The 13,312-nt window shown below is 51.6% G+C and overlaps 1 protein-coding gene and 1 pseudogene across 1 annotated transcript in view; one reads left to right on the forward strand and one right to left on the reverse strand.

Annotated features, from left to right (window-relative positions):
* LOC121468955 (uncharacterized) overlaps positions 1 to 13,312 on the forward strand; it is a 2,238,800-nt gene that overhangs the window by 199,336 nt on the left and 2,026,152 nt on the right. The window contains 1 exon segment of the mRNA XM_072920965.1: positions 12,067 to 12,281. Coding sequence (XP_072777066.1) covers positions 12,067 to 12,281 — 215 coding nt within the window.
* LOC140681290 (olfactory receptor 14J1-like) lies at positions 336 to 921 on the reverse strand (annotated as a pseudogene).

The raw sequence follows: 13,312 nt of genomic DNA on the forward strand, positions 1-13,312 counted from the left end.
AGCTGCTGTGCCAGCACTGATCTGCCCCAGCTCTGCACACAGACATTGCTGCTGCAGCTCCAGGGAAGGCAACAAAAGGGCATCTCTGCAGAAAACTTGGCTGGGACATCCTTTAGTTTCTTGAAAGGCACCAAGAACACTGCCCCTCATTTACACAGTTTGTGGCCACAAGAAAAGTGGAGAGAAACAAAACGATAAATGGCACAAGGAATGACATTTCTTTGTGAACCATATGAAAAAAAGTAAAAGATTGAAAAAGAACCTTTGCATGAAACCGACAAGAAGTATCAAAGACAACTTTTATTACATGTGATTTAGATAAATTGTTCAGCACTTTAATGTCCCTGAAAGCATCCAGTCATCAGTCTCCACACTGCAGCCTTGAGCTCCTGGTTCCTCAGGCTGTAGATGAGGGGGTTCAGGGCTGGAGGTACCACCGAGTACAGAACTGACAGGGCCAGATCCAGGGATGGGGAGGACATCGAGGGGGGCTTTAGGTAGGTAAATACACCAGTGCTGATAAACAGAGACCACAGCCAGGTGAGGGAGGCAGGTGGAAAAGGCTTTGTGCCGTCCCTGCTCAGAGGGGATCCTCAGCACAGCCCTGAAGATCTGCACATACGAGAAAACCATGAACACAAAACAACCAAATGCCAAACACACACTAAGAGCACTGAGCCCAAGTTCCCTGAGGTGGGATTTGGAGCAGGAGAGCTTGAGGATCTGGGGGATTTCACAGAAGAACTGGCCCAGGGCATTGCCATGGCACAGAGACGGGGAAAATGTATTGGCTGTGTGCAGCAGAGCATTGAGAAAGGCACTGGCCCAGGCAGCTGCTGCCATGTGGGCACAAGCTCTGCTGCCCAGGAGGGTCCCGTAGTGCAGGGGTTTGCAGATGGACACGTAGCGGTCGTAGCACATGATGGTCAGGAGGGAAAACTCTGTTCCAAGGAAGAATATAAGCAGAAAAAGCTGTGCAGCACATCCTGTGTAGGAGATGGTGCTGGTGTCCCAGAGGGAATTGTGCAGGGCTTTGGGGACAGTGGTGCAGATGGAGCCCAGGTCGCTGAGGGCCAGGTTGAGCAGGAAGAAGAACATGGGCGTGTGCAGGTGGTGGCCGCAGGCTATGGCTCTGATGATGAGGCCGTTGCCCAGGAGGGCAGCCAGGGAGATCCCAGGAAGAGGCAGAAGTGCAGGAGCTGCAGCTGCCGCGTGTCTGCCAGTGCCAGCAGGAGGAAGTGGCTGATGGAGCTGCTGTTGGACATTTGCTGTGGCTGCACATGGGCACCTGTTCATAGAAAAGGATAGTTAAGTTTTGGAGGAGTTACCTGTAACCAAAATCAAAGCCATTTCCCATACACCCTCCTCTGTGACACACAAGGATATTCTTCTGTGTTTAAGAGCTTAGAGGTTTTCATTTTAAGCTCCCCCTATGTCTCTCCTGCTATTCTTGGATATCAGAAACGCCCAGCATTTCTGCTGCCCTCCAGGAGAACAGAGTTCGTTCCCTGAGGCTACAGGATGAGTGGAGACTGGGGAGACATGGTCTGTCACTTCATTCTGCTTGGAGTTTCTCTGGGCTTTCATTTTCTCAAATTAAGGATGCTCACACTCCCATGTTTCTCTTACAAACCCCCAGGTACAGCTGAGACAGATGGATCCACCATAGCCCAGCTCCACATTTGGAGCCAAGGACTCACATTGCTCATTTCACCAACCCAGCAGCATTTTCAGTGTCAAAACACCTCTGCCTTTCCCCATCAATCTTATAACTCAGCTATGCTCTAGGATAGGTTTGCACCCTGCATTGAAGATATCAGCTTGGACTGAAATCTCAGGGAGACTCCCAAGTGTCCTTCTGATGGCACTGGATGAAGGGACACACAGCTCCTTCCCTGGCTGCACTGCCAGCATTGCCCAGAGCCGGGCACTGGGGACAGCTGTGTCACCCTGAGCCAGCTGTGCCCCCTGCCAGAGCCCCCAGTGCCGGGCAGCTGCTCCCAGCCCTGTGCTCTGCAGAGGGAACTGGGCCCGGGGCTGCAGAGCTGCCCCACGGCTCTGCTGCAGCTCTGCCTGCGCAGGAGGGGCTGCACACCTTGGAGCCCCGGCCCTGAGGGCAGAGGCTTGGCTGGGGGACAGGAGGGAGGGGGCTTGTGCAGAGGGAGGGGCTGCACTGGAGGGGATCCTCTGGGCATCTCTAAACTCTCCCTGCCTCAGCATTTCTGGGTTTTGTTTTCGCTCCTTCCCTGATCTTCTCTCTGCTTCCAGGAGATTTTCCTCCTGCAGGTGTTTCCCTGTGCCTGATCTCTCTGTGCCAGCACTCCCAGACCCCAAATCTCTGTGCACTCTCCTTGGCCTGACAGAACCCTGCCTGTTTGCAGGGCACTGGCTGAGGGCAGGTTCTGTTTGCAGCTTGGAAAAAGGAGAGCTCAGACTGAGCCTGATGGCTCCAGCAGAGGTGATGCTGGTGCTGTCCATGGGCAGAGTGGCTGCAAGCACATTAGGCATCTGCTGTGACCCTATTGATTACTAAAATAACAATTCAGATATCTCAGGTGCTTGTCAAAATTCAAAACACCTTTAATATTTGTCCCCCCATCCCTGCCACTCTCCAATAGTAGGAAACTGAATACAAAGTCTTAGGAAATTTCCTCATTTTTATCAAAATCCTTGTGTTGGGAATATTCTATGACTGATAAGAACCCCTCACCATGTCAGAGCTTCATGAGCATTTCACCTGCCCTGCACCAGAAATACTCAGAGTTGCACTCACAGGGTCTGTGGGCATTGGGATGTTCCAGCTTTAGGAGATCTCTCCAGGAGCTGCAGCTGCATTGTCCTGCAGCCAGAGGTTCCTGTGCCAAGGGCTGGCAGTGATTCTGCCCCAGGCACTTCTCAGCCCCTTCCCAGCCCTGACTGATTGAAGCTCTCTGTGCCTCTGTGCTGTGCCCAGGCTGGCTGCAGGCAGTGCCCCAGCCCTGCTGGGCTGGGAGAAGAGCTGCTCAGCAAGAGAAATGTGCTTTTGAAGCTCTGCTTGGTTACCAGGATCACCCTCTGTGCCAGGAGCCCGGCCCAGCTCAGCAGCACAGACACAGCACAAGGACTTTAATGACCCTCTGGGGCTTTGTGCTCAGGCCCTGAACATCAGGCCCTGAGAGGGAGCTGCAGAAACCTCTCCAGAACTCCAAGTCAGAATCCAACTCCAAAGTTTCTTGGACTTTTAATGGGTCCCACTGAGGGACACGACTGAGAAAGTGTCCCCAGGCCCCAGGCAGAGCAGAGAACTGGAGGCACTGATGACAGGTGGGGACAAAGAGAAGCCAAGTCTTGGTGCCCTGGGGCACAGCAGGGTCTGTGCCACCAAGGGCTGTGAGGAGACACCTTGTCCTGAGGCCCTGGGGCCTCCTGGCACAGCCCAGGCAGGCTGGGCACTGTCACCCCCTGGTCCTGCCCTCAGCATCCCCCCCTAGCCCACATCCCAGTGGCCTCAAGGATCTGCTGGAAGGAGTCCCTGGGGAGCCTTGGTCAGGAATGGCCCTGGGGGCTCCTTCATGCTCCCAGGGACTGCAGGTTCTTCAAAGGACTTTGGGCTTTGCTTTTGCCTTGCAGTCTCTGAGAGGTTTGTGCAATCATGGCCTCCAATTATCTGCTTTAATTAGTCCCTGGAGAGGCTTTGTCTGTAACAACACTCAGTGGGGCTCATTAATGCTTCAAGGTACTTCAGTTCTTTTAAGGTACTTGGTGTTTCCCATTTGATCCAGACTCTGTGAAATGTTTGTGCAATCATGGCCCCAATTATCTGCTTTAATGAGTCCCTTGAGAGCTTTGTGCTGACACTCAGTGGGGATCATTAATACTTTAAGATACTCAAAGTTTTTAAGGTACTTTGGATTCTCCTTTCCACACTTAGTGTATCTGAGAGGTTTTTGTGCCATCCTGGCCTCCAATTCTCTCCTCCAAGGAGTCCATGAGGAGCCTGTGTTGGGGATGGACCTCGGTGGGTCTCATTAACACCTCGAGACACTTTTGGTGTTTTCTCTTGACTTTGACCCCTGGAAAGGTTTGTGCAATCTCCTCTCAGGCCCTGAGGTTCCAGGGCTCAGCTCCAAATGCACCTCAGGGCTCATTAGGATCAAGCAAGTCCTGACAAACCATTGCTCTGCCTTGTTTTCCCTCTGGTCTGGGGCAGTTCAACAGGAAGTTTCAGTAGTGGTTTTGGTTCACCATTTTGGGATTTCTTGGCCAATGCATTAATGAGTGTGGTGCGTTCAGTGTTGCTTGATTACCAGTGCACATACTAGAATATACTTACTCATTTACTGCTCTGAGATAGGATTAGGAGAAAGTCAAAGTAGGCTCAGAACTTTAAAAGAAAAGTTTAAACTTTGAAAGAAAAGTTTATCAATGGTAACTAAAAGAAAGAGTAATACAACAGAACAAATCTTTCAGAACACTTCCCCTCTCCATACAACCTGACAATATAAAAACACCAAACCTAAAATTTTCTGTCAGTTTACTTAGGGAGAGTAGTTCCTCTTATTAGAATTATGGTGACTTATCCACAAGAAAACACTTATGTCATGGCTTTTCACTTCCACGAATAGCAGCTGCCTGGAAAAATTTGTAATTGTACAGTGTCTCCCATTTTTTTCACAGCTTTTCCCACAGCTGTGTTTATAGCCCATGTTAACTTATGGGGTATTAGTTTAAAGATGGGCTGTTTAAAAGCAAAGGTTCTCTTCACCTGTTTCTGAAATCATCTTCATCTCTGGGAACAATCTCTGAGATGTGTTCTCTCACTAAGGGAACAGGGTCTCATTATTCTTTCTTTTCAAACTTCTCTGGGATCACGACTACTTCAGAGTTTACTTACTTTAGTGTGGAGGCCTTTACTGAAACAAATAATCTCCGCATATTTTTCAATGCATTATACGGAAAAAGAGAGTCTGATGTATCAATGACATCCTTCTCCACAGCTTTACCAGAGGATGTCAGCCCCAAGATCAAGGCATCTCCTCATCCCTCCCATCTGGGACTCAACTTCCTCTTCAGTGACCTCGGTGTCTTCTGTGTGCCTGCCCTGTGTCCTTTTCTCTCACTGCAGGGAGGATGGCAGCACTGGCAGAGTCAATATCTGCCCGGGGCTGCAGATGGTTGCGTGAGCCCGGCCGGGCTCGGTCCTTGCGGCCGGAGCTGTTTTCCCATGGAGGTTTCTGCAGCGGCTGCGCTGGGGCTGTGTCAGGCTGGGCCGCGCTGGGGCAGGGCCAGGATCTCAGCAGCCAGGCCAGAGCCCAGCAGCAGCACGGCCGGGGCCGATGGCTTCTCCTCCCCTGCCCGCTGGCTGCGGGCGAAGCCCAAGGGCGGCAGAGCCTCGGCCGAGCCGGCCCGGCCCGGGGCTGCTCCTGGGGCCCGGCGGATCCCGGCTGGGCCCGGGCTGGCGGCGGGGCAGGGCTCGGCAGCGGCCAGATGTCAGCACCCGCAGCCACGGCTCGGCCTCGGCCCCGCGGCCTCCCCTGCCCTGCCCGGCAGGGGCGTGGGCAGTTTCCTTAGTGGTTTAACAGATTGTCAATTCTCAAAGCTAATTACTGATTGTTTTTTTGTCAAAGAGGAAACTTCTAGAAGCTTCTCTCAGGACATCACTTCCATGATGGAAAACCACCACAGCAGCACAGAGCACAGAGCTCCTTTGTCCATATGTAGTGGTCATGTGCCTGAGGCCTCAGAACCCCTCATTGGGAGATCTCTGGGCCCTCTCCAAGGTGTTTTCAAATGAAAACATTCATCTCAGAGTCTAAGAAAAACACCAGAGGACAGGACCAGCCTGACCTGTCTGTCCTGGCTACTTTTGTCTGGGAGCAATCCTTGGATATACAGAAACTGGGAGGCCAAATTCTAATTTTGGCCATGGGCCCTGGACATGAAAGCCGGTTCTTTTCCACAGGAATGAAGGAAGAGAGCGCCAATGTTTCCTGGAGGGATGAGAGGTGACCACCAGATGCCAACCAGAGCAGCCAGATTTTGTTCTGAGACATACCCTTGCATATAGGAATTTTTTAGGGAGAATTCCAGTTTTGGCAATGAGCATCTGAAAAGAGGAAATGTTTTTTTCCATAGAAAGGAAAGCACAAGACCCCCTGTGCTCCAGGAGCTGATGAGAAGCAGCCCTTGGCATTCTAATATCAGCCAGACCTGTCAGGTGGCCCCTGGGAGGCCAAGCCACCCAGACCTGTTCCATGTTCCCTCGCTTCCATGGGGCCCCACAGTGTCCCGATGGTCCCTCGCTTCCAGGAGGCCCTGAGGTGTCACAATGCCCCCTTGGTGACACCAGGCCCTGAAGGGTCGGAATGGTCTCCATGGTTCCATCAGGCCCCACAGAGCCATAATGGTCTCTGGGTCCATGAAGCCCCGCGGTGTCACCATGGCCCCTTGGTTCCATGGGCTCCAGTGGTGCCACAATGATCCCCTTGGTTCCATGAGGTGCCCACAGTGTCACAGGGATCTCCATGGGAAGGAAAGAACCGAGCCCCAGCGTGGCAGGGGCAGCCACCAGAGGCCAAGGCCAGCCAGACTTGATGGTACTGGCAGATTTTTGGCTGGGAGCAACCATTGGATATAGGGAATTGTAGAGGTGGAATCCCACTTTCAGACATGGACATCTGGGGGAGAAGGACGGTCCTTTTCCATAGGAAGAAAAGCATGGAACACCGGTGTTTGAGGGGCAGATAAATGGCGGCCACCAGAGGCCTAAGGCAGCCACACCTCTCTGTCCTGGTAGCTTTTGTCTGAAAGCAACCCTTGGATATAGGGAATCTGGGAGGTGGAATCCCAGTTTCTGCCATTTCTCCGTACATAAGGATGGTTTTTTGTATAAGAAGGAAAGCACAGAGGGCAAGTGTTTTTAAGGGAGAGGAGGGGAGGGGAGGGGAGGGGAGGGGAGGGGAGGGGAGGGGAGGGGAGAGGAGAGGAGAGGAGAGGAGAGGAGAGGAGAGGAGAGGAGAGGAGAGGAGAGGAGAGGAGAGGAGAGGAGAGGAGAGGAGAGGAGAGGAGAGGAGAGGAGAGGAGAGGAGAGGAGAGGAGAGGAGAGGAGAGGAGAGGAGAGGAGAGGAGAGGAGAGGAGAGGAGAGGAGAGGAGAGGAGAGGAGAGGAGAGGAGAGGAGAGGAGAGGAGAGGAGAGGAGAGGAGAGGAGAGGAGAGGAGAGGAGAGGAGAGGAGAGGAGAGGAGAGGAGAGGAGAGGAAGTGGCTCCTGTGAGGCCAAGCCAGCCAGACCTGTTTCTCCTGGAAACTCCTGTCATGGAGTAATCCTTGGATATATGGAATTTGGGATGAAGAATGTCAGTTTTGACCACGGACACCTTTAGAAAAAAGAAGGTTCTTTTCCATTAGAAGGAAAGCACTGAGCTCCAGTATTTCAAAAGCTGATGAGAAGGAGCCCCCCAGAGGCCAAAGGCAGCCAGACCTGTCCGTCCTGGCAGCTTTCACTTGGGAGCAATCCTTTGATGTACTGAGTTTTGGAGGTGGAATCCCAGGCTTAGCCATGGGTGCCTGGACAGGAAGAAGAGTTCTTTTCATTAGGAAGGAAAGCACAGAGCCCCAGTGTTTCAGAGGAACATGAGTGCCAGACCTCAGGAAGCCAAGGCCAACCAGACTTGTGATTCCTGGCATCATTTTTCTGGGAGCTATAATTGTATATAGGGAATTTGGGAGGGAGATCCCAAATTTTGGCCATGGGTGCCTGGTCGAGATGGATGCTTTTTAAGCAAGAAAAGCACACGGACTCAGTGTCTGAAAGGCAGATGAGAGGTGGCCCCTGGGTGGCCAAGGCAGCCCGACCTGTTTCTATTCGCAGATTTCATCGGGGAAAAATCTTTGCATATAAGGAAATTTGGGGAAGGAATCCCGGTTTTGACCGTAGGCCCCGGGAGAAGAAGGACAGTTCTCTCCCATAGGATGACAAAGCAAAGAGTCAATTGTGACCCTGGGGTCCCACGTAACCAAAGGGCCATGGTGACACAGCAGGGCCACGTGGATCCAGTGGTCCATTGTGGCACTGTGGATCCAAGGAGACCATGGAGACACCCCCAGAACCTCATGGAACCAAGGAGTCCATGGTGACCCAGCGGGGCTGCAAGGAGCCAATGGTCCATGGTGACACTGCCCATCCAAGGAGGCCATTTGGACACTGCGGAAGCTCATGGAGCGAGGTGGCCATTGTGACACTGAAGAACTTCATGACACCAAATATCCATGGGGACACAGCAGGGCATCATGGAACCCAGGAACCGCTGTTGGCAGTGCAGAAACTCCTGGAACCAGGGGCTGTTGTGGCACTGCAGCACCAACACAGCTGCTGCACCTTGTCCCGTGCCCTGCACAGCTCCTTGGGAGGCACGGCAGGAGCAGCACCCTGGGAGCCTCGGGAATGCCCCTCTGGGATCCATGGCACACACTCCCAGGGGCTGGAATTCCAGTTCCCAGCCAGGAAAAGATGTTCCTGCCCTTGAAGGAAAAGCTCTTATGGAAGAGCCAAAAGCCAAGTGCAGCAGGATCCTACAGGGACGTTTCACTGCCAGCCTTCATAACTTCACCCGTGGTTGTCGTAGCTCATGGATTGGGAATTAAATCAGGACAGGGTCTTTGGTGGGAGCTGCCCTGGGTCAAGGGAGACACAGAGAGAAAGAAACAGAGCAGGCAAAGGAAGGCAGGAGAGAAAGGAGGTGTTTTGGTTTGGAATGACAGGTGTCTGCTAAGGAAGGCAGGACCCTCTCCTGAAATAGAAAAATGCAGACTCTCTTTCTGAATTGTTATAAATTTGAAATTAAGGGGGGCTCTCAGGTAAAAATATGGGAGCAGGAATGACAGCTTTTTATTAGGAAAGAAAATGAAAATATGAACAATTCAGTGAACCAAAACAACACTGAGAGAGCCAGAATACAACCTGACACACTGTTGGACAGGGTGTTGGCCGCAGTCCAATTGGAATTGTGGCTGCAGTCCTCCTGCAGTGTCAGGTGTGGTTCTGTTGGAGAAGTGATCCTGTAGAAAAGGGTGTCTTCTTCTGAAGAGGAAGAGGCAGATGTTCCTCTGAGAAATCCAGCCCAGAAAAAGCTGTGTTGGTGGGCCAGAATCTCAAGACTAGATGCAGGTAGGAATGCTTGGCTCCTCCTTCTGGGTGGAACATCTCACAATGGGATGTTACAGTTCTTATCAGTCATGCAGTGACATTCAATAGCCCATTATCAGCAGATGTCCCCCCTGAGGGAGGATTGATTGTGGAAGAGATAGGGAAAGACTGCCCACTTAACACAGCACAACTGCCATACAGATGGCAAATAGAACACATCTTGCTTTTCAGTCTGGGACAGGAGGTCACAAACAAAATCAGCTGAGAAGGCGGCACTCTGAAAAGCAAACCAGAACTGACAGAAAATGAATGGGACAGAAATCAATAATTCTGATAGTTTTATTTATTATCAAAATAAATCACACCCACCCAGCCCCACACAATCCTGACCCCACAACCTCAAATTTGGATCTTACTTCTCCCAGTCACCTCCCAAGCCCATCTCACCCTAGAGGATGTGGAATTGAGTAATTTTGGCATGGGACTGAGGTGGGAGCCAGCCATTTTGAGGTGGGATTGAGCCATTTTGGGGTAAGATTAAGGGGTTTCAAGTCGGATTGAATCATTTTGAAGTGACAGAGCAATCCACCTTGGCATTTGGAGTGCAAAGATATGGAGAATACTACCAGATATCCCCCAAGAACCCACAAATCCTCCAGAATACATTCCCAAACCATAAATTCCACCTCAAATACCTGTTAAATGGTGGGACTTTTGATATCCCTGGTCAATACTCTTTTTAGTCATTTTTCAGGTGTTTTTAAGTGATAAAGACAAATCAGAAGAAAATTAGGGCCAAACCAAAACCAGAAATCCCTTGAGCATCCCCTGGGCACAAGACAAAACAAACTCAGCAGAAATTAAACTTAACCCTACATAAAATGCCTTGAGGAAGATTTGCTCTTCCCACAAGTCACTTGTGATGGAAACACAGACAAATCCCAAACATTAATAAACCAGCAGCAGAAGCAATTCTGTGGCAAATCCAAGTTTCATCAGTTCCAGCACAGCTCCAACTCAGATGCTGGCAGGTTCCAAAAAAGAAACATGGAAATTTGGCCCAATACAGATTATTAAAAGGAAGGGAAAGGTCTGTGGAGCTGTCACAAAGGTGACGGGAACGAAGAAAATAATTATTCTCATATTTGGCAAAGCCCCCAAGCCTGTGAATTCATTAATTATTCGGGAGTTTAGCTACTTGAGCTGGGCTTCTTGTAGGACTTTAGTAGCCTTGTGTTCCTCACCTTGGGGTGACTGATCCTGGTCAGTCTCACTGGTATGATTTGCTCCCTTTCCTCCAGTGACTTTAACGAACTTTTCAGGGAAGGACAGGAATATATTTTCTTTACATTGGCCACCCACAACAGCTATTTTCCTCATAAGTTCTCCCAAAAGTCACTCAGAGGAAGCTGCATCCAAGTTTCTAAGAGTTCCTCCAGAAAGAGGCAGAACCTCCTCAGAGGAGGGACCCATGCTGTTGTCAAAGGCACTTGGGGTCAGACAGCAGTGCCCTGAACTCAGTGTGCAAAATAATGTCTCAATCTGGTTAATAAAATTTTTAGAGAGATGCCTCTGCCCCAATTAAGGTGCAAAGGTCACCAAATTTAAGTGGATTTTATTGAACAGTAAAAGTGAGGTAGAGAGAGACATGGAAAGAAAGAGAAAAGGGGGGAGAGCAAGGGAGTGACAGGGACAGAGATCACCCTGGGGTGGGGCAAGTGTGACATTGTCCCCTGTGTGTGTGGCCTTCCCAAGGTTGGGGGTTTTACACCTGAGCCAGTTTGGGTAAGGGGGGTGGTGTTCACCCCCCACCCCGAGCAGGGATTGCCTCACTGTTTCAGGTTACAGTGTCAGATGTAACCAAAAGTGTTTTCAGTCACCATCTCCATAAACTGTTATCAACAGGTGGGGCAGTGTTCTTTATCTCTTCCATGGCTCAGCCCTGATAACGCCCTCCAGGGGCCATCTTCTGTTAATGGGCCATTGAGTGTCACTGCAGGACTGATAAAATTACATCATCCCATTGTGGGATGCTCCGCCCAGGGGGAGGAACCAAGCATTCCTACCTGGATATAATCTCACCCTTGCAACACCACGACCACCTTGCCTACTGGATTCCCAGAGGACAAGAGCTCCATAACCACCACTGGACCTTCAGAGGAAGACCAGACCCTTCTACAGGATCACTGCTTTGACAGAATCACGTTCATCACTCCAGCTGGACTGCAGCCACTATTTAATCAGACTGTTACCACCACCCTGACCAACGGGGTGTCAGGTTATATCCTGACTCTGTCAGATTAAGCCAGTGTTTCTGTATCATTGCCTTGATCTTAATTTTCTTATTCAATTGTAATTCTGGCTTAGACTCTCCCCCTGGTTTGCCTTCCAAACGGTACAAAACTCACTGTGCTCATCCCTTGTTTTCCTCCCAAAACAGAATTTCCCATACCCAAATCTTCACAAAATGGAGGAGGAGGCTGTGAGGAAGAGGAAGGCGCCCTGGGACATCCAGGCAGGTGAGGATGAAGTCAGTGCCCCTTTCCCCCTCTCTCCTGCTCCATCTCCCGGCCCAGCACAGCCCCCGGCTGCAGGACAGCCCCGCTGCCGACGCTCTCCTGCCGGGGATGCACTGGGGGGATCTCCTTACCCTGCCCTATGGCACGGAGGCAAATCCCATCCTCTCCTTGTCCTTCCTACCCCAGAGCAGGAGCTGATGATGGAGACGAGGAAGGACAAATCTCTGCAGCAGAATCTCATGGAAGAGGCCGATTTGAGCAACTCCACAGCGCAAGAATCCAACAGGGAGGAAAATCCCCGGAGATCCCACACAAGGAGGGGCTGCAAACCCAGCCCAGGGTGCTCTGAGGAGGAAAGGCCCACTCTGGGTCAGGAAGGTGGGCAGAGCTTCAGCCAGAGCTCAGACCTGGTGGTCCCTGAGAAGCTTCACGATGGGGAGAAGCCCCACAAGTGCTTGGAGTGTGGGAAGAGCTTCAGGCAGAGCAACAGTCTGAAACGACATCAGATGATCCACACTGGGGAATGGCCCTACGAGTGTGGGGAGTGTGGGAAGGGCTTCAGCTGGAGCTCCCACCTCATCATCCACCAACGCATCCACACTGGGGAAAGGCCCTACGAGTGTCCAGAGTGTCAGAAGAGGTTTCAGACCAGCTCCAATCTCCTTGTACATCAGCGGATTCACACAGATGAGAGGCCCTTCCGCTGCCCTGACTGCGGGAAGGGCTTCAAGCACAACACCACCCTTGTCAGGCACCGGCGCATCCACACTGGGGAGAGGCCCTACATGTGCCCCACATGTGGGAAGAGGTTTCACACCAGCTACAATCTCCTCCTGCATGAGCGGGTCCACACCGAGGAGCGGCTCTTCCTCTGCTCTGACTGTGGGAAGGGCTTCAAGCAAAACTCCACCCTTGTAAGGCACCGGCGCATCCACACTGGGGAGAGGCCCTATGAGTGTCCCCAGTGTGGGAAGAGCTTCACCCGGAGCTCTGACTTGACCAGACACCCCTGGAGCCACCGGTGATGGAAGCCCTGTGAGTGCCCCAACTGCAGGAGGAGCTTCGTGCACCGCTTCAGCTTCACCCCCCATTGAAGAACCCACATTGGGAAGAGCCCTGGTGATCCCTGTTCCCTGTGATCCATGCTGGGAAGACACCTGTACCTTCTCCTGCCCCTGCCAATGACCTTATGTGGGATTGAAGAACATGAGGGTCTGGCTATGGCCCTGTCACTACATTCACTCCCACCTCAGGTCATTGCCAGGGGCAGGAAAGGGACTCTTTCTCTCTCTCTCTCTCTGAGAAGGGTGTCCTTTCCAGGCAGGAGGAGACATGTGGCCAGGAAGGTAGAATTGATGGTGATGTAATTTCCCCTGTAAATAGTTTTTCTTATCCCTTCTGTTGTCAATATTTTTTCTATTCCTGCTTGTTCCTCATCTCGTTGCTGTTCCCAGTAAATTGTTCTTATCCCAGCCTAGGATCTTTCCATTTTTTTTCCTTCAGTGGAAGGTGGGAGGGCAACGAGCACCAGCAGGGTTTTAGCGGGAGCAGGAAATTGGGGAATCCCATTCCTGAACCCCGGCCTGTGGAAACCGAGCATCCCAGCTGGTGCCAGCCCTGGTGTCCATGGCAGCAGCCTTGGGAGCGGGTCCCTGGCTGGGGCTGAGGGAA

The sequence above is a fragment of the Taeniopygia guttata genome, chromosome 34 (assembly GCF_048771995.1).
Source record: "Taeniopygia guttata chromosome 34, bTaeGut7.mat, whole genome shotgun sequence".
NCBI classification, from domain to species: Eukaryota; Metazoa; Chordata; class Aves; order Passeriformes; family Estrildidae; genus Taeniopygia; species Taeniopygia guttata.